The 22,679-nt window shown below is 31.7% G+C and overlaps 1 protein-coding gene across 2 annotated transcripts in view; it reads right to left on the bottom strand.

The window, feature by feature from the left end:
* sona (sol narae metalloprotease) overlaps positions 1–22,679 on the bottom strand; it is a 130,210-nt gene that overhangs the window by 34,374 nt on the left and 73,157 nt on the right. For both annotated transcript variants that reach the window (XM_090116027.1, XM_090116026.1), the window contains exon 3: positions 4,149–4,664. In XM_090116027.1, the coding sequence (XP_089972153.1) occupies positions 4,149–4,664 (516 nt within the window). The remainder of the gene's footprint in view (positions 1–4,148; positions 4,665–22,679) is intronic.

Here is a 22,679-nt window from a genome sequence, read left to right as displayed (position 1 = left end):
TTCTATGTAGGTACGCCTTCAAGTATTGAGATGAAACATACATTATAAAAAATTTCATAATGATGCGAAAACATCGTTATATGTATACGATACTACTTTCCGCTCTGTTTAAAACTTAATAAATTACACATTAAAACCTTTCTCGAGAACTACTCTACATATTATAATAAAAACCGCATCAAAATACGTAGTTTTAACGATTTACGCATGTAGACACACAACGAGAAGCGACTTTTCTACTAGCTAGTGATGTGCTTGGAAAACAAAAATACGTTCAATAAACTAACTGTACCTATATTATTTAAATATTATACTATTATAGCCTAACAGTTCATCAATGTAACTCAATCGATTCAAGGAACAACAGCATTGCGTAACACATTATAAATTACAAATAGTTTCCTATTAGAAACAATAGATTCATTTCTTCGCATTTGCATACAGGGAAATTGATATTGATGCACGATCGATATGCTAGTTTGAACACAATTGCTCTATATAACAATTATTATACGTATTGGTATGTTTATTGACCTAATTAATGACCTTTTTGCATACATAAATAAAATTTATATACTCAGCTATTTCATGTAACAAGATTAAACGTAAAATAATCAAATTTTTTACTTTGCAACTTATTAGTATTAAGCTCGTTCTGGACAAGTTATTAGAGTCTTTCTTACTAGAATAGCTGATTAAATTGCATAAAATTTGCTACACACACAGATATGATGCTGCAAGATCAATTTTTCGTACTCCTCGTACTACGCCTTAACAATTCTACAAATTTTGTGCTAATTGTGACGAAATACTATACCAAAGAAAAGAATTGTAGGTACTACTGTAATATGAGAAATTATCGTCCTTCGCGAAGGAGCAGTCAATTAATATAATAACATATAGGTACATTATCAAAACCTATATTTAACATAAGACCAATAATAGGTCAAGAAGCCGGTAAGCTATTTGACACCCAATTAATATTGTACAAGCCCAGCAAAATGAATCATGGTTACTAAATATTTCAAATGCCTCTGACCAGGGCGTGTTTGATGTCTTTACAAGGACGAAAGGTTTGTTCCATGTCAACTGTCCATGTGATACAGACGGCATAAATTATACAATAATTAGCATTGAAATTTATTACTAACGGAACCTAGTCTATGGGCGTATTCAGAAAGAAAGCTTGAAACTTATAAGCGCTTATCGGCGCTTGTCATGTTCATATATTTTCCTGCGCGGGTTACTAGCGCTGACAAGCGCCGATAAGCGCTTATAAGCGCTTATAAGTTTCAAGCTTTCTTTCTGAATACGCCCTTGGGAATTTCGTATATTTAGTTAGGCGTATTTCATAGACCTAGACGTTGCTGTCGTAGTCCTAGTAGCGTTGTTGTCGACTTGTGTCGGGGGATAAATAGGATCTCTGGATCCGTGGGAATTTCTTTGAATACGCGGACAAAATCGTGTGCAGAAAGCTAGTAGTCAATAAACGAGGTATATTAGAGATAGCATATCTTAGGAAGAAGAAGTGAATGCCGTAGTATAACATCTATCTATATATTCTCTAAATATTTCTAGAAGAGTAACTTTCCCAGTTAACAAATTTTATAAAGATACTATGATAATTTCTTTGCTCTCGTAAAATTTAAGAGTTCATTACAAATCTCAATATATACGTACTAAAAAAGTTAATAACACAGCTACATGTATTTTAACATATAAAGGCTGGTTCACACTTTGATTAGTGTGAGTGCAGGTGACTAGTGCGAGTGCAGGTGTGTAGTGCGAGTAGTGTCCAATTGACTGCGAGTGCAGGTGATTAGTGCGAGTGCAGGTGTGTAGTGCGAGTAGTGTCCAATTGACTGCGAGTGCAGGTGATTAGTGCGAGTGCAGGCACGCTGCGAGTGAGGGGGAAGGGAGGGCGCGCGGGACGTGGCTACTCGCAGTCCACTCGCAAAAAAATAGAACACGCTTCTATTCACTTTACTACACAGCCTACTAAACACTCGCACTAAACAGTCGCTGTCCACACGTAGTACTACTCATCACCTGCACTCGCACTAATCAAAGTGTGAACCAGCCATAAGTATTGCACGCCTCATAAGCGAAGCGTTGAGGTGGGTACTACTGTCACTTCGCGCAAAACATCTGATTTTTCAAACTTAAAATGTCTTTATGTATCATACATTGCACTTGTAAGATAATACATACACACACATATTAAGAAAAAACACTATTTTTAACGTTCATGATATTTTTGATGTCATTTTTGTTATTTAAACTAGTTAAAAAACAGTTTAAAAAAGTTCTGTCTTGGACGTCCGTGTGTCTGTATGTGCGGATCCTTTTTCTTGTTAACACGATAGCGACCGAAATACTTTACTAATCGAGTCTTTTTTTTCTCTTACGCTTGAGTATGCTCAGGAATAGAACCCTTTCATTTTTCAGGGTCTGATTCGATGTGGTTTAATTGTTATTAAATAAACAAAAATAATAATTAATAAATATTTATTTAAAAAAAATTATGAGGCGTGCACTTTTGGATTTTCCAAATTATTTATTATTACTACACTTTCACAATACTTTGGATACAATACAATTAATGACGCCGGTTCAATATGCGTGATATGCCATAGTGACAGGCCAGTGCATAATAATATAATGATATGATATAAATATTGTAAATGAAAAATTTTTATGCGTGTTGAAATAATTGTTATTGTAGCTGCCAATGCACCATAATACCTATATCGCGTGAACAAATTTATTTTTCCGATAAACTGTTTATTTTTTTAATAAAAGGAGGACTAAAATCATTACAATATCCCATACATTTTTGTTTTTCAATATAGTACCTAAGCATGTTACAATTACACATTTAAATTTTGTCGACATCTAATAAGTATTCATTTTTTGCTTACAAAAAAATTAGTTTGACCTGGTTGAAGATTTATTGAGTCCTTATCTTCGAGAATATATAACACAATTTAAAGCATAGCTTAGAAAATGAGCTCCTTTTTTCTGACCGATCGATTTGATGCAATTCAGTTTAAACCTTGCGAAAGCTTGAAACATTTCGAATTGATGTCATCCTACTACTTATTCTAACCTTTCGCCCACTTAATTAAATGTTGCAACAATATAACCACTAATTATACACATTTATATGTGTATGTAGGTAAGTATTATAAAAATTACACAATATTAGTTTCACAGAATATCACTTAAGTTCGTTAGATAAGTCGTCGTGGGAATAATGAACGCTTTCACCTAACAGAGACGAGTACATTTTTTACATTCCTTCTAGAACAATTGCTTACAATGCACCACGTAATAACATTATATTAATGCAAGCAACCAACGCCCTAACACCTTTGACTTATGCATCATTATCGTGTCATGATAAATCGAATGTTTTCCATTCTGCACGTATGCCTCCCGATTGTATAACATCTCAATACTTTTTGTTATGTTTTGCATCTTTTGTATTTTCTAAGTTTCGCTTTTCTCCGTGTAATATATGGCTAAGCTTATAAGGAAAGTTATTCCATAGCAATTATTGTCTCATTAGCGTCTTCTCATTTGTGAAATTGGTAATTAACAGTGTCGCAAGCTCTTTATGTTTACGCCAGAGTTTATTAATGAGTTGTCGCAAATGGCCTATTTTTTTACATTTCTTAACTATTACACTTAATTCTAATATTTCAAATTATAAATTAACTTTTTCGCAATTCTCATTGCTGTGTCCAATTCTTTGTTTCTGACAGATAAGATTTCAAAGCACAGTTTCGGTATCTACATTGCGCTTATACTAACCGTTCCTGCTCACTCTATGTAATATGCCTGTAACTTATCTATTCATTTGTATCTTACATCTGCCTTATTTAAAACCTTCATAGCCTGCCTTTATATAAACCTACTTTGCCTACGTTTAATTTATAATTTCTCCTTATTTAACAGATTAACATTGTGATATAAACCATTCCTACTTACGTCATGAAATTATCCTGTAATTCATTTATTTATTTGTATCTTACATTACTTACATTAATACTTTAATTTAAGTTAATGTCTGGCCTTTCTTTTATAACATCAACCACTGTATGTAAAGCTTCTATTATTTACATAACAATTGTTTCAAAGCTTACCGTAATCATTTCTTCGTAATCAACGCCGTGCGGTTGCGACTCGTTCGTCAGCGCCTTCCACATCCTGAGTCCGTCCTTCTTAACCAACCCCTCTTGTTTCTTCAACACTAACTTCAACTGTTTCCCGAACGCCTCTAATTCAATTCTATGTACATCACCACTGGTCTCACTATCACTATCACTAATTTCACTAGAATTCGTTACTCCGAACTGCACACTCACTGTATTATTTAAATCACCTATTATATCGACGTCTTGGATTAACTCTTTAGCTTTGACGAACATTTCATCGTTGAGAAGGGATGGAAGGTTCGTTTCCGTTTTCCACGGTTTGGAAGATTTCTCGTGTGGAATTTTTCCGGAGTTTTGTGTGTGTGAATTGGAACGGTGTGTTGCTGGAATGTTCCGGCGAGCCATATGGTGGGTGAGCTGAACTAGGTGGTATTCTGGTACGAGGCTGTGGTGGTCGACGTGGAAGACATTCCGAAGCTCATCGGGGGTCATGTGCTCGTGAATCTGCAACAATAGAGATAATAATGTTAGTTGTGTTATACAGAAGATTTGTTTGTTGGATGCAATTTTACATTAACAAATAAACGTGAGGATAGTTATTTAGTTTTCTTATACTGCTCTTTTCTACGGAAGTTTTTCATTCCTTCAAATCCATACTAATATTATAAATGCGAAAGTAACTCTGTCTGTCTGTCTGTTACTCAATCAGCCTAAACTACTGAACCAATTTGCATGAAATATGTACCACGGGCGAAGCCGGGGCGGACCTCTAGTTGTCTATAAAATTAATATAAAAAAATCAAAAATTAAAATTTGGCTTTAAAAAAATATTTGGACTCAAAATTGCAATCCAAACATCTGAGTCACTTGCTCTACATCAAAACCGGAATGTAATTAAAATAATTAATAAATAAATAACACGAGACGAATTTTATCAAGCAAAAGCCAAACTGGTGGCCTTATACACGGCATATAACGGCGGAAGGTCGACATTTTCAAAAGTGCAATCATTCTACTAATTAAACATCAATTTCATAGATTTTAAGATCAGATTTGTTAAATGCATATCCTTATGTGGAATACATTTCCTTTATGCATTTTATTGGTACAAAATACAAAGATATATAGAAAATGAAAATTAGATGACGCATGATGATTAAAATTTTACAATGCTGACGTGCGCGTTTTTGTGATAAATATAGAATGTATCTAAAACGAATAGTAGAGAAAACAAAAGCGTGATTTCAAAGTTTTATCAATAATAATATATAATTTGAAATGTAACAAATAATATGAGTTATAATTAATTATGTCTAATAAGCTGAAAGAATTCGTGTATACGCCATTGTAATAGTGTAATATAAATTAGTGTGAACACAGGCTCCTGAAAAACAGTTCATTAATGGTGTAAATAAATGATTTATTTATTTTAAAGTGTCGAAATATTTGTATACTTAATAAAATACAAAATTCAATTGCATATGTTTTTATTTAGTCTTTAAATTAAGACTGAAAACCTATATTATATGTGATTAACAGCTATATAAGATTTGAAGCCTGTAGACAACTAAATGGTCTAGAATAACTGATAGGGAATATAACATACAGAAAATTATTAGTGCTCTATCACACCTCATTAGTTATTACACCAGTGTATTTACATTTTCAGCTACAGTTATTCCAAATATTTTCATAGAATATGTTTGAGACAATCAAATTAAGAAAAAAATTGTCAAGGTTTGTATTTTCAGCAGCAAGTACCAAGCTGAAAATACATACCGTGGTTCATTGTAATAATACGTGTCCTATCTAGTAGTCTATATCTACGTAGTCGAATATAAAAACTAGTACCATTATAACCTAGATACATGTACATCCGTATTGATAATTTTATTGAATGTCACTGAAACAAGTGAGCCTTGAAAGCGGTCAAACGTTACAGCTTTTAATATGAATTTTTATATAGGTAAATGGTTATTTAGCTGTCCTAGAGTTTAGCAATTGTAGAGATATTAATGGTTTCCGTTATATGTGTTTTTAATATATAAAATACTGCAGGTTTTAATAGTTGACGATTTAAAAGCTCTTCCTATTATGCTGTTTACTTTTGTAAACGCATTGTTGTTTAGTCGTATACCTACTGCTAAAAGTAAAGCTTAAACACCATAAGTTTTATTGTAACCTCTGAAATAGTTTATTTCAATAGCGTGTAAAGAGGAAATTCTGACGAAAGATTTTATGTACGGTTCCACTACTTTGAACTATTTAGTACTAAGAAGAAATTGTTACTAAAAAAATATTCTGTATGTGGAGTTTGCAACCAAAATTAGGAAAATTTTCGAAAAAATGAAACAAACAAACATCACTACATAAGATATAAAAAAAGATGTAAAGGAACAGAGAAAAAATAACGTAGAGCGACTTTCATTGCTGTCGGTACCATGGCCACCGGTCACTCCTACTTGAACATGATAATGGTAAGTACAATAAGTGGTCAGCCTTTGAAATTCCATACTAATCGGAAGTGCTCACCTACATGCAAGATGAAATATTCTAACATTAAATCTGTACATGCTATTATAAACATAACTCTTTATGAAATAGGGGTTCTTATTGCTTGCTATAATATCGGTTACGTTGCTATGTTAATGTTCACCTCGAGTTGCATAATTTTTATCACTGCTCTCGTATTGCGAAGTTTAAATTATTTGAATAGTTGTGCATTGGTTGTAAAAAATATTTTAAGTAGGTAGTTTTTGTCTGGTTTGTATTTTCCTGTTAAAAAATAGTATTATGTGTTACTATTTGCTTAAAACAGAAGTTGGTGGGAAAGTAATCTTAGATTTCATAAACTAGATTTAAGATCGAATTTTCTCCATCAGCCAATTTTTATGAATTCATATTTGTGTGTTCTTATTTGTGTTTTCAGTTAGTTTCTATCCTTGAAAAGGATTGATGCTATATAATAGAGAATTCTCTCAAGAAACAACCAAGTAACACTGTAAGATAGTTTTGCAAATAAAACCAATAAGCGAAATCGTAATTTTTATTAAATGACTGCATTTAATTACATTTCTTTGAAACTGGTTCATATAAACCGACCAACATTAAAAGCCGCTTATGCAATGTTAAAAAGTACTAAACTATTATAGTGCCTTATAAATAATTCAAATCTTTTATCCAACGCCTGTTTTCTATTAATAGATGCAACATTAAAACTTAATGTAACCTTATAAAATAACAACAAAATTATTTAATATTGATCCTTGATCATTAGACCGCATTCCAACAATAATTATTACCAAATATGGCAAGCACCCAGAGGCTATACTTTTAACATTTCATAATATGGGAAGATCACCTTGGTAATTAATAGTTTAAAGTTTAAACAATAATAATTATTTATTTAATACCCCATACTGCTCTAGTATTGGACGAAGGCCTACAAAATGGTGGAATTTACATTTTTTTAACGCGATCAATCATTTGGCTTATGAACTCATTTTTGTAAAGGTTAAATACCTATCGTGTTTTTATTAATTTCATCAATTTTGACCGCGTAAATAAGAAAACTTCTTATAATAATTTTATCCTTACTAAATATGTAATATAATAAGTAACTCTGATTGACTGTCTGTCTCTTCTTTACGTCTTAAACACTGAACAGCAACAATAACTACTACTGTGTAGTATATTATTATTTGTCTGTGCTACTACTGAATGTTACAATATTTTAATTTAAATCGAATAAAATTATTAACATAGGTACCAGACTACAATGCACTATTGAATATCATTTTGGTATGAATGTATTTTATTTTGATTTCTGAATACATTTAAAATGACTGCATTTCTAAGTATATGAAAAAAATAATCGAGAGAGAGATAGAGATACACAATCTAAAAAATTATAACCACCTACTTGTGCCCGAAGAAAACCGATCAGTGAAACAGATGCATCATTATGCATGCTAGTGTAATGTAATTCAGATACGTAAGTACCTTTGTTTATTTTAAATTAATTTGAATTATTCTAACAAAGATTATGTATCTAGTTGGTAAGACTTTTTTAAATAAAAAAAAGACGTGTGGCACTCGGGGACTGCCGCGGTAAAGCTATTGCATGCTATGCCTTCAAGCCACATCTCCGCGCCCGTCGGAGTGGGGAGCGTGAGGTTTTTCGTTACTAAATTTCTGGATTCGGTCCCCGCGCTCAAGGCCCGCGATAGAAGCTATGCAATAGCTTAATAAATAAATGCATCAGCCCCTTATCCCACTAGGAACTACTTACACACATCTAGATTAGTCTATATTAAATTGATGCGTTACATTACCCTACTATCTATGGTATATAATATAACAAGTTAACTGCCTTACATTGAACTCCCAACAGGAAGAAACACTACATCTTACAAGAACTATAGGAAGTGGCAAGGAATTTGTTAATCTCCTCACGGAATCTTCCTCAGGGCATTTCGAAGTACATACACTATAACTAGGGTAAAAGTGGGATAGATGCCCCACTTTTTGAAATAGCCTCATAACTTTAAAAACATGAATCTTATACGAACACTTTGTATGAATATAGCTAGGTTAATTATCTGTTTTGAATTACTATATATATTTTTTATCCTATCATTTATAGATAATGTGTAATAAATATTTTTGTAGAACACCTTTTTTGAGGATAGATGCCTACCTAGTTGGATAGTTGCCCCACCATGAAAATACTAGTGAGGATAGATGCCTACAGAGTGGGATAGATGCCTTACATACTCTATAAACGCGAAATCTAATAAAATTTATATGATAAACCAGTAAATGTCATGTTAACATAGTTGTTCTGTTGTCCAAGAATATTTACTTGCGCTCGCACTCCTTCTTTTCGTGGCGTGGTTCTCCTACAATCAGTATAAGGGCAGATCATTAATAAGTAAGTATACATAACAAAAAAAAAAACAAATTAAACGAGTAAAATCGGTTAACATAAGAAAACCTCTGACGCAATCAGGTAAAAATATAAACAGTTCCTGTGATTATCGATAATAACATACAGTACATATGTATTGAGGGATAGATGCCCTTAGAGGCCCCTAAGGGCGTCTATCCCTCGAAAAAAAAGGGGCAACTATCCTTTTTGATAAGGATAGCTGCCCCAGTATTTTTTTTTATTAAATAAAAACAAAAGAGCCATTATTTTCACTTAGATTTGTACTTAATGAACTAGTGTATAGACATAATAAGAAATATAGTGAAATTTATTAATACTTATAAAGTTATGCAAAGGCAAATATCAACCTTTTTAAATTTTAACGTGTTCGTGAAGTTCGCCCCGGATATTATAACACGCACTAGCGAAACACGTCTTCATCAAACAACAGCTCATGCGTACCCGAGGTGTGGGGTGATAGGAGCTCCTATTTAAATCATTAATTCGTAGTCACGACTCTGGGAAGTGAGGTTTTTTGAAAATGGGGCATCTATCCCCGTGCGGCATCTATCCCACTTTTACCCTATAGCAGACTTTACGTAACTGTACTTTCCCACAATACGCCGAGAATCTAAATCATATCAACCGTAATTCTAGTTCGAATAGGAAACGTTAGGTAACCATCTAGGTAACCTATACGCACATGCAAATTTGTACTTTATATATTGGTGATAAGGTTTATTATCGCATGGGATAAATGATCTTGAGGCTTGGCACAAATGTGAACCGAAATTGTTTGTAAACATTATATAACGCCAATATCATTACAATTTTGTCTATAACCGCTTCCTTTGTCTTGTGTTCGGGGAATTGATAATTGTGTCCATATTTTATAACTAGTATAAGTCTACGGCATTACACGCACCTATACGTCATAATTTTCTAGGTTTATTCTATTTTATTAGTCTATTTTAATACTTATTTAAAAGTATGGTTTTAAAAATGAAAAATAAAATTGCTAAAAATGAGTTACCGACTTATTAAACCCAGTTACACAATTGTCTGTACAATGCACATAAATTTTATTACAAACTACAATGGTATTTTATATCGATTTTAAATACATGTTTTCAATATTCTAAATTAGTATGTACGGAATTCCCTTTAAAGAGATAACAATCAATATATTGCTCAAAGCACAAAAATAATGGAGTTATTTGTAGTGACCTTTTAATGAATAATCGAAGGCTTTAAACTTGAAGCTACAAAATAAATCTATGATCTTTATCATGTTTTATTTCAGCTTAGACAAATGTTTTCTAGCTTTTGCTTACATAGAAAGGCAATGTACTAAAATGTGACTTTATTAAAAAAAATACATTATTAGTTTGTGTTTTCCTTGGTTTTCCCTGTAATATTGCAACATTATTAATTTTCGATATAGGATCGAATCTACGACGTCACATTATTAATAAAAATAAAATATAATAATGCTTGAATGCCAATTTTTCCATCATAGTTGTAAAATACAGGAAATATGAATGACGCAATTTACAACTATAAAATTACAACTAAAATAAATATTATGGTTGTGATAATTCCAAAGAAATGTGACTAATGAGTAGAGACAGTCATAGTTTAGAAGAAGGCTAGTGTGGTGACGACATAATATAGGTACCTACGGAAGTTAAAAAAACCCTCAAACAAATATAAGATATGAAGAAGTACGAGTATATTAGAAAAATATAATTAGCACGAAAAACAAGCACAGAATGTCTATTCTTAAAAAATATCCAAAATCAATTTTTTTAGACCAAGTAATTTATGTGCGTTAAAACTGTTTTTTTTTATTTAGATAACACTGTATTGTGGCGCTAAAGTACAATGTAATAAATAAATACATTGAAACCAAAAACTATGTAAAATAAATTATCTATAGAGACGTCCTCGCGTTTAACTCTTTTGCTCTCTACATTAATCGCTATAATCTCCCCTCAAAAATATATTTTATGGAGTCCATTTCACGACAAGTCCTACTGATATTTTTTAAGATAATTTTAACTCTATATCTGCGCTATGGTATGGTAGTCTGGTGGACTTCTTTTTTGGAATGTTCTTTACACGTGTACGCCAAGATAAATGTTGCCACAACGAAAAACAGCCAGTAATTGTTACAGATAATTTCAATACCGACCTTGGAGTGCCGATTATCCGAGTCGAGGCGAAAGTGGCGAATTAATCATGATTTCGGGCTCGAATAAATGTAACAGGTCACGGGTTGCAGTTCTTGCACTTTACCAATATCGATTATTTGCTGATTTCCAATGTTGTGATATTTTGAATCTATGAACTGGATTTGAGTGTGAACTGTGAAGCATAGTTGTGTATTTTGTTTTTTAAAGGTATGTTAAGTTTTTGTATACGGTATATTATTTAGGTCTGTTACAGTTTGTGGTTCTTTAATGTTTAATTATATAAACTAACTAGCTTTCCGCCCGCAGCTTCGCCCGCGTTGACTAAAACCTAATAAATTAAATACAAAAACCTAGCTCTTGAATCACTCTATCTAATAAAAGAACCGTATCAAAATCCATTGCTTAGTTTTAAATATTTAAGCATACATAGGGAAACAGGGACAGAGAAAGCGACTTTGTTTTATACTATGTAGTCATGTGAGTGTGAAGATATAAAACGCTTCTAAAAATTCACAAGTCATTTATTCAATCAAGAAGTCAATCTTCTAGAAACACGTTATTTAAGTTTAAGCAATTTGAATCGTCATAATATACCTAGTTTTAACCACAGTTTTAACATCTACCGATTCGAAAAACAATAAAAGAAGTTTGTAATGAAATTATGGCATTGACAAAATATAAATTGATTAAAGTGAAATAAATGAAATAAGTTATTACTGTGTAGGTTCGATTTAACGCTCTATTGGATATCTTTAATCATTTCTATTAAATTTCACTTAATTCTCATTCTTTCGATGTAAATGATAAATAACTTCACCTTTAACTTTAAAACAATCACGATTAAATCAGATAAATGACACTTAAAAAAGGCACTTTCGATAAAAATCAATAAAATCGATTACGAAAGCGTTATTTTAATAAATCACTCTTATATTGAACTTATATTTCTTGTTTTAAGTTGAATGTAATAAGTTTAAAGTAGGTATATAATACTTATGTCTCGTTTTCCTGTCAATTTGGTTGCCTAGCAGAGATCGCTGGCGGCGATAAGGCCCTATTTACATAATTAGCGTGCGATATTTATTATATTATGACAAGTTCTACGCAAAATTTTCAAAATTAACAAAGTGACATTGGTTTTGTTTCCTTCAATAACTTTAACGTAACTTTCACCTATTTTTAAATATAAACTAGCTGTGCCCCGCGGTTTTACCCGCATTGCTTCGCTTCTGTTCGTCTTAGCGTGATATTTATCCTATAGCCTTCCTCAATAAATGGGCTATGAAACACCGAAATAACTTTTCAATCAGACAATGGTTCTTGCAAACAACGTACAAACAAACAAACTCAGCCGCTTTATTATATTAAAGTATAGATAATACCATATAATACTCGACATAACCCTTTGCATTAAAAACACAATCATAAAAACCATAAGATAATTGGCGCGAAAGCATCTGACAATACCACCATCTTGCTTTAGCGGCCATCTTGGCGACCTTGCTCCAGAAAGCCGGCGGGCCGTTTCGCAACGTGCTTGTGGGAAATTCATCTATAGATTATTACGATATCATTATGAGATTCGGTGTAATTATCCAACGACAATGATTTATGATACGATATTCATCCTTATTATTGTTTAATCTCATTGCCTAGCTGTATACGGCATAGGGCATGGTGTTCACTCATGAATAATTACAGTTTAATGTCTGTAGAATAATCTGTAACGAATAGATGATCAACTAAAAGTTAATCGTGAAGAGTTGAAACTTGTGAGGGATTTCTCAGCGTATATTGTTATTTATATTACGATAATATCGTTGCATAGCTTTGAAACGAGCAATCTGCATCAGCTCTATTTTAAGTTTTATGTTATATCTGTCTAGTTTATAAATTAAACTTAAATTTACTGAGCAAGCTCCATGGCTAATTCAGAAAACAATAATACACTACTTTATAAACATTAGACTATTACTTTAGATTCTTTGATATCATTTTATCAGTACTGCATATATGTACATACAGATTGTCTAGGTTAAAATAACCCCATTCTTCTATTAAGGTCACTTGTTTCACCTTCCAATAAAGAACAATATGTAGCTATTATCCACAAATAATTGAATAATAGTATGATAACCCAAACTATAATCAGATCACAATACAATAGTATTGGAGGAGCTTTCCGTCATTGTTGACGAAAACATTCACAGTTCGTACAATCAGTCAATCTTTCGTACAGTCTATAAATGTTTTAAATGTTTGATACAATGAACCGTTAGAACAATAGCGTGTACACAATGAAGGGAACTGTGAACTATACAATCGAAATAAGATCCTTGTACGGTAGTGTTGCCAGTTATGGCCAGCTTTATAAGGTTATTATTGTAATATAATTGTTGCCAGTAACAAAAACTTATCTGTTTAATCTAACGAATATGCAAGTGACATTTGAATGTATGTTATTATTTTTGAAGCTAGAATGTATTGTGGACCCATAAATTTAATTACTTTTTATTTCAATAACTGAAAAGAACGTCCTCTATTAAATATAGTGTTTTATTAAGACCCCTTCCCGGTTTTTGACATTTTATTTAATTCATTTTTTTTATAATACATAATAACATTGTAATTTTACTCTGCCATGGTAACACGATATTTCCATTTCGAATAACATTGAAATCTTAATATATCGCAAACCCCAAGCAAATTTACACATAAAATGTCAACGGACATAAAATCCCTTCCGCCCGCGAATATCACAAAGCATACGTCTCATATCTTATGTAAAGTTTAATTTAGTTGGAAAATGTAGGTTTTTGACCTCGTACATTGACTTCGGAAATTAATATTTGAATTTATTTGCACATGCTACCGTTATTAGTTAGCAAGTTTTAATTCTCGAGTATCTTTCAGTAATTGCTAAAAGGTACGAGTATTTTCGAACTTGATAATAGAAGTAAATAAGGTAAAAAGGTCAATAAACTTTCAGGATTCTGTTTTGAATTCAGGTCACTCAAAAGAGTTGGTTTTAGTCGTTCATATAACGATGCATTTAGATCCAGCGAACATAGAGCTAGAGCAAGAGCATTCTTTCGTGATCTTTTAGTGTAAGCGAAAACTCGTATTCAGTGTTTTTCAGTATTAAAACATTGCATAGAATCTTTTCAAACGCACTAAGAATAATGAGAAAATGCTCTACGCCTGTTTATACTAAAATAATTTGACATAGTGGAGTTAGAATGAGCATTCACTCGTTTGATGTACCGTATGAACCTTCGTAAAATAAGACGTAAATACAAGGTTCATTGTACAATATTTAAACAATTTAGAAACTGAATCGTGTATGGATGACAAAAAAGAGCTGCCAATTGATGAGAAACCTTTCCAAATAATCTTCTTTACAAGTATGGAAGTGTTACAAAACAGATAATAATACACTCCCCAATATAACGAGACAACGAAACATTATATCATTATAATAATAGATAATAATGTTAAAATTTCTCTCACACAAACAAATTATTTCGTTATAATCCAGTCTGTAGGTATTTATGCTCTACAAAAGGTGGCGTAGAAAATGTTTTGAAATGATATTGTTTAGGTATGAAAGGTAAATCAAAATCCAAGTTTTCGACCTTGACGGACCCAGGCGCTAGCCGCCATCTTGAATTAAAGGTGCTAAAATTAGGTATATTTTAAATAACTTCTCAATTGTTTACTAAATCACAAAAGTGTCTATGAGGGGTTCAAAGAAGACAAAATTACCTACATTTTTTTCATACATGATTATTCTGTAAGTCTTAAAGGTAAAAAGTTACAAGCGACGGAAATAATAATATTTACAGAAATCATATAATTTTAATTTTGTTTAAAAATTGTACAGCTATCATTTTTTAATTCTCTTTGATGGCCCGGGCTGGTTAATGGTGGCTTCTTCATTATCGTCGCTGAAATTTTCTGTTTCATTGTCTGTATTTTTAGTTTCCAACCATGAAATTTCGTCATCATGACCAGAAGAAATCGAAGACGCTGGAGCACGCTTTCTAGTAACTTTTTACGTAGGGGACATGGATAAGGAATCCTTAGAAGATAGCCGATATGAACGATTCATAAAGTTATCAATAAAAAGTAAATTTAATCGACGAAATTTCATGGTTGGAAACTAAAAATACAGACAATGAAACAGAAAATTTCAGCGACGATAATGAAGAAGCCACCATTAACCAGCCTGGGCCATCAAAAAGAATAAAAAAAGATTGCTGCACAATTTTTAAACAAAATTAAAATTATATGATTTCTGTAAATATTATTATTTCCGTCGCTTGTAACTTTTTACCTTTAAGACTTACAGAATAATCATGTATGAAAAAAATGTAGGTAATTTTGTCTTCTTTGAACCCCTCATAGACACTTTTGTGATTCAGTAAACAATTGAGAAGTTATTTAAAATATACCTAATTTTAGCACCTTTAATTCAAGATGGCGGCTAGCGCCGGGGTCCGTCAAGGTCGAAAACTTGGATTTTTATTAACCTTTCATACCTAAACAATATTGTTTCAAAACATTTTCTACGCCACCTTTTGTAGAGCAGAGGCTTTTACATTTCCCCACAGACTGGACTATTATCTGTCCCACAATGACTGACATCTTGACAGAATACGAGATGCGTTGAAAGTTCGCATTGTAAGGGTGTGTTCACACTTTTTTTATTTAATTTAATAAAAAAAAATGATTTATAATACATGGGTTCATAATGTTTTGTACTTTTGATAATCAAGTTTTTATTCACTAAAAACAATGATTAAAACTGGTAAAATTAATGAAGCTTTTATCTGCATTTTTTGGAATAAACGAATGTAATGCATTGAGGTATTATTATTTACTAGATTTCCGCCCGCGGCTTCGCCCGCGTTTTCAAAGGAAAACCCGCATAGTTCCCGTTCCCGTGGGATTTCCGGGATAAAACCTATCCTATGTGTTAATCCAAGTTACCCTCTATATGTGTGCTAAATTTCATTGTAATCGGTTCAGTAGTTTTTACGTGAAAGAGTAACAAACATCCATACATCCATATATCCATACATCCATACATCCATACATCCTTACAAACTTTCGCCTTTATAATAGTATTGAGATTGAGATTACTAGAGAGGGCACTACGAACAAAATCTGTGCGACAAGCGCGGCAGCGCGGGGCGGCTAGTGAGTCATACACTTTGTAGATATTCTGCCTCTTATTACTTAAAAATTAAAAACAATCAATGTAACAAATAAATATTGTTTATCTTATTAAAAAAATATGAATAAACTTATCAATTAAAACCAATCCATGTAACAAAAAAAATTGAGTTTGAGACGATTGACTCTAACTCGTGTTAAAAAAAGTGTAGTAGCGATGTCCTCTCTAGTACGTAGTACATGTAACTCAATGATGTAATGATAATATTTAATATCATTGGTATATTCATACGTATCATCACAGATAATATAATACTATACTGTCATGTTTGATGTATAACATTAATTATTTAATTGCATGTTTTAAAATCGTCCCCAACTATGTACAAAATTGACCTTTTAATAGTAGAATACTATTCATACCTTTAGTTACATAAGAGAAAATGTGTAGTAAATAGGCCCGTATACATTACAATTACCTAAAACAAATCGATACCAATTTCAAAGTTACTAACCCACATAAGATTTAAAAGTAAAAGTTCGACATTAATATTTTATTGTTATTAGTGTTTTATGTCTGAGGGTCATACAATGGTTGATAATTTAAGTAATTTCTGTTGTATTACGAGATTTTAAATTTGACATTGCATTAACCTTGAACGATATTTTAAATGGTTATTTACAAACATTCTTCGAATAGCCGACTTATAATTACACTAGCTGTAGCCCACAGCTTCGCCTGCGTGGAATAGATAAATGTTCATTGTACAAACTTTAAGCCCCTATTTTAACCCCTTGGGGGTAGAATTGAACAAAATCCTTTCTTAGCAGATGCCTACGTCCTAACAACTAAGATTTGGGCTGTGCGTTGATAGATCACTATGTCAATTAGTCAATCACGTTTGAGTTTTATATATTTAGATTGTAGCATGTTTTTTTTTCGTTTATCTATGTTTTTACTAGCTAATAATATTCTGTAAGGGCACTCTTATCACGTAGGGCGTATTTAAAATATAATTTTAGTGTCTTCACTACAAATTATCTTTAATTTGCGACCTAAAACTGAATATTGAATATCCATTAAAAAAAGTTTTTTGTACAAACATTGCCAAAGAATACAATTTTATCCGTCGATTTTATTAAAAAAAAATATTTATGGTAATATATCTACTGATTTTAGAGTAATGTACGTTAGATAATTACTGACCTATTAACCTAGTTATCTAGATTCCATTATCGCTATATTAATATAATATTGTTAAAATATTTACACTAAACAGTAATAACACAAAGCCATCCATTAATGAAATAATAAATTACTTCAATTATAATTCTTGTAAATATTCAACCTAAATACAATATTAATAATAATTCCAATGCCAATATGAACAAAGCTTTATGATCATTGTATTGATTCCATTATTTATTAACAATAAACAATAGAAAGCGGTTACATAAGGCTATATTTATATCATCATTGTTCTTTATTTCCGTTCTTCAATTGTTGGTGTTATAGAAAATTTTCTATAACATATTTTTATGCATAGTTCTGTTCAACCACGTTCAACAAATACGTGGTCTCCTCTGAAAATCAGTGCAGCAATACATTTTAATTAATGGTTTCTGCTTTGCTGAAGGGGAGTCCTTTTTGCCCCCATTGCAATTTTTTTCGGTTCTGTCGGTTAGATTATTATGATTTATATTTGTTTACATGGTGGTAAATAAAACGCTTTCTATTTCTAATTAAAAAAAACTTAACTGTAATATTCTTGATTGAATGTAGAGACTTTAATGATGTATTCCTTGCCTCTGTATTTATTTAATTTTATTTAGGGCTGATTTTTTCAATCCTTATTCGTCGAATAACGTATTAAACAACCATTACAAAAATATATTCTGATCGCCCGTATTTGACAGCTTTCAAGTGACATTTTAATATTATCGTGTAATACTTTATTAGACGGGTAAGTTTTAACCAAAATTTTAACCAAGCATTGAAAAATCGGCCCTTAAATAATAAATTTGAAAAACAAACCTACGAGAATTGTTTTATTTTAGCAATATGTTATATGTTTTTCATATTTGAATTAGTAGATCACTATCGATGTTTTTGCATGAAAACATCTTAAGACGATACACAAAAAAAAATCTACTGCTTGGCGGGCGGAGTCTAATAGCTCGCTATCGCGAACGCGGGTGTGCGCGAAGTCATTCTTGCAAACTCGCCGCGCTGCCGCTGGCCGACTCGGGACAAACATGTATGGAGTCGTCATACAGTTATAATATTGTTATACATTTATTCAATTGTTGATTTATTGTTTTTATTTTCTTGCTTATAAACAAATAATCTTCTTTTTAACAACTACTTAGACATTATTAATAATTATTATTATTTCGTAATGTTTACTTTATTACAAAATAATACAGGTTATAAATAATCTTTAAAATAACAAAAAATATTGTTACTCTGAAAAAATGAAATGGTACTCAATAACGCGGACTACTGAATGGATTTAGATAGAATTTGATGCTGACGTAGATATTACATCATGCCCAGAAATGAAAGGTAATATTTCTGAAAGAAGTTATAAACCCTAATTCTTCTCAGTCAAAGTCAAGAGTGGAAGATATCACTAATACAGTAAAACTGATGCGAAACTTTGGATGTTAATTTGTATATTTTTTTGTTAGTTGTTACTTAATCACGTCAAGACTACATTACCAATTTTGATAAAATATAGCTAATTGCCTGGATTTACACATAGGATACTTTTTATCCGAACTGAACACTTCTGTGGGATAAGACAGGATTCACGATATAATCTAATTCCACGCGGGCAAAGCCGCGGTCGGAATGATATTTTTTTAAATAAAAAAATTGTTAAAAAAAAACACAAAATATATTGACGCATGTATTTATTTTTTGCACTCTATTATAATTGTAATTATTCATTACAAATAATCAAAATAAAATAGGCAGAACAAAGTTAGGCCCTGGTAGGGTAGGTAGACAGGTACAGCAATGTGAGACGAACACTGGCTTATTTATACCAATAATAATGTATTATAAACATTAAATTAAGTTTACTTTCTAACAACAAAAATACATAATATTAGCTAATGTGAAAGCGAATCAACCAATCATCCCACAAAAATGAAATGTGCACACAAATATTCATCCAAATCGGTTCATGTCATTAGGAGGAGTGACTGCAGCGCCATCTTCCGGGCCCAATTGTGTTTCCAGATCACCCAGGAACTCAATTTAATATACATACTTACACAAAATTTTTCGAAATGAAAACTCACATTACTATGTAAATATGAATATAAACCTGTTTTATTACTAAGCAATTTCCCGCACAGGTGTAGTAGGTAAGTATAAATGAAATAAATATCAACATCAAATTCTTTATACAACATACTTATCTACCACCTTCTAAGAAATGTAATTCTTGAAATTATTTCGTATTTTTTTTAAATATAATACTACTCCAATGAGCTCCTGTTCCATATCACGTCCGCCATACTTCCACTAAGTTCACCATGATTTTTTATTTCTTTGCACTTTGTTGCTTTTTGCTAAAAATGGAATCATGCGATAAAACCAGTAGAGCTTTGATAACATACATTTTTGACTGAATAAAGGTACTTACGAAGGAGTGGATTCACATTGTGAACAATCAGTGGGTTTATTTTCCTTCTGGATTCCGGATTTCTGAACAGATTATTTATGCTATAAATGAAAAAATCTTACACATTCGTTATGTACTTAAAACAGGGGTACATATCAAACATCGTCTATAATACAATTATCATCAAATTTAAAATAAAACCAACTTACTTCATTAATTTGTTCCAATTGTAAGCATTCTTTTTCCTCCAACCTTTATGTTTCTTCTTCTTATTTTCTTTATTGTCCCCATTTGTCTCATTTTGTCTTATCGTGTTGTCACCCTTTTTTACGATTGCGCGAGCGACACAAGTTCCCCGTGTGACGGCCGTAGCGGGAATGACTCGTGCAGCGATCGGGGTAGGAAGATACAGGGCGGCTCTCGCTATATTGGCTGGTCGCGCGCTAATTTCAAGTATTTCTTGTTTATTTCAAAACCATCGCATATTTCAAAATTCTAACACGGTAGACGTATAGGTTGTATATTTTATAGTTAATATCCAAAAAGTCGTAACTTTACGTTTGTTATTTTGAAAATGCCATAGATTAAAAAAAAATAACAATGATAACTTTGTATTTTTTTTCTATCGAGAAAATATCATGGAATCATGTTTCTAAAACGGTAGACGTATTGTGTTACTATTGAACTTTCTTGTCAAGAATTTTCATCACGACAACTTTAATAATATAAAAATTACGAAGGTTTGAAAAGGGCCGTAAATGTTAGAAAAATTAATTCATCACCTTAATCGTATCAATAGTAAAAAAAACAACCGCATGTGCAATGTATTAAAAACTTACAGAATTATATATAAGTTAAATACATTATCTCACTTACGAAGCGGTAAATGAGGTTAAATAATGTTATAATTATTATACAATTCATTATATAAGCTGAATAATTAGTACAAATTCTTTTCAATTATCTTGTATTTATAAATGCATCAAATATGTACAATGATTTATCTGTATACGATTGAAAAATTCAAAAAGCTATTTGACCTAAGTATTTAAAAAATTCTTCAACCTTAGAAAGCTATCTTTTCGACCGAGTATATTATTAATTTTTATAGCCCATTCGTCTAATGTAGTAGCTTAAATTACATACAAATCTGTTCAGTAGTTTTGGCGTGAAAGAGTAACAAACATAAATTTTCACAAACTTTTGCATAAATAAAATATGTATTTGCAAGTTTCTATATAAAGAAGGGTATTCAACTAAAATATCGTAATGATACTATGTAACTAGGAATACGCAAACATATTTTCAATTATTAACACCAAATATCTAACGTACTATGACATTTCTTCTAACTTCTAAGCTATATTCCCTCTAGTCCTCATATAGAACCTAGGCTACTAATCTAGTGCATTCCGCGTGCACACAAACGTCAAACCCGTTTGAACTTCACTTCCTACGTTGACAGATTACTTTCGTTTTCACAAGCCGTGACGTCATATTCCGCCATAATTCGTTGTATAATATAATTGCACGTGAACTGGTTTAACGCGGGCATTGTTTGTGTGTTTTGAGGTTATAATATTATGTAAATAATCGGACATTGGTGAATGGTGTTTTCTTGTTACTTGTGATTAATTAATTGTAATTAATATATGATATGTAATTAATATTAATATAGGATGTATATGAGTATAATTTTTTGTTCGTATTGTTGATTGCTAAGCGTTAATTGTAAAGTGTAGAAGGAATAAGTAACTTTAACAAGTTAATACGAGATTTTAAATAATAATTTGTAATAAAAGGCTCTATAAGTTATAAATCAGTAAGAATGGAGCTTGAGAAAGATGTAGCGGCTATTTGACCTCTATTTTGTTAACCTTATCCACGTCAAATTTCATCATAATCGGTTCAGCGGTTGAGACGTGAAAGCGTAACAGACAAACCAAGAAACTTTATAATTTTGGACGAATTGCAGCATTTAAACTTGTGCCTATTTCTTTGTATTTTTAATTATAATATCTCAATTAATAAAAAACTAATGTATTTCATTTTAAATTCGTAAGATATTATTTTAAGTATAGAAAAAGGCATAGCCTAGTTTTTACGGGAAATAGTATAGGAAGGCCTAAATGCGAACAAGGACGCATGTAACAGTTAGTCAATACATTTATACAAATAGTAATTTTACTGCAAAATTATAGGAAGGCAAATGGGCGGGAAATTCGTTTCCTTCAGAGGAAACTTATCGCGTAATGTTTGCTCATTGGACACACAGTGCATCATTAAATAATTATATTATTATTTATGGCCGCCATTTTGTAATGAGTCCATATTATGTAAGGTTGGTATGCAGAAAAAAATCGCTGAAAATAATCTATACTAATATTATAAAGCTGAAGAGTTTGTTCATTTGTTTGTTTGAACGCGCTAATCTCAGGAACTGCTGGTCCGATTTGAAAAAATATTTTGGTGTTAGATAGGCCACTTATCGAGGAAGGCTTTAGGCTATATATCATCACGCTAAGACTAACAGGAGCTTAATAAAACACTTTCGGGTTCAAATTATATTGACATTCTTGTT

This window comes from Colias eurytheme, chromosome 25, assembly GCF_061535395.1.
Source record: "Colias eurytheme isolate Ceu_HAF_F1 chromosome 25, ilColEury1 Martin Lab GWU primary, whole genome shotgun sequence".
Classification (NCBI taxonomy): domain Eukaryota; kingdom Metazoa; phylum Arthropoda; class Insecta; order Lepidoptera; family Pieridae; genus Colias; species Colias eurytheme.
Note: the sequence above shows the minus strand (reverse complement) of the source record. Positions and strands in the feature narration are given on the sequence as shown.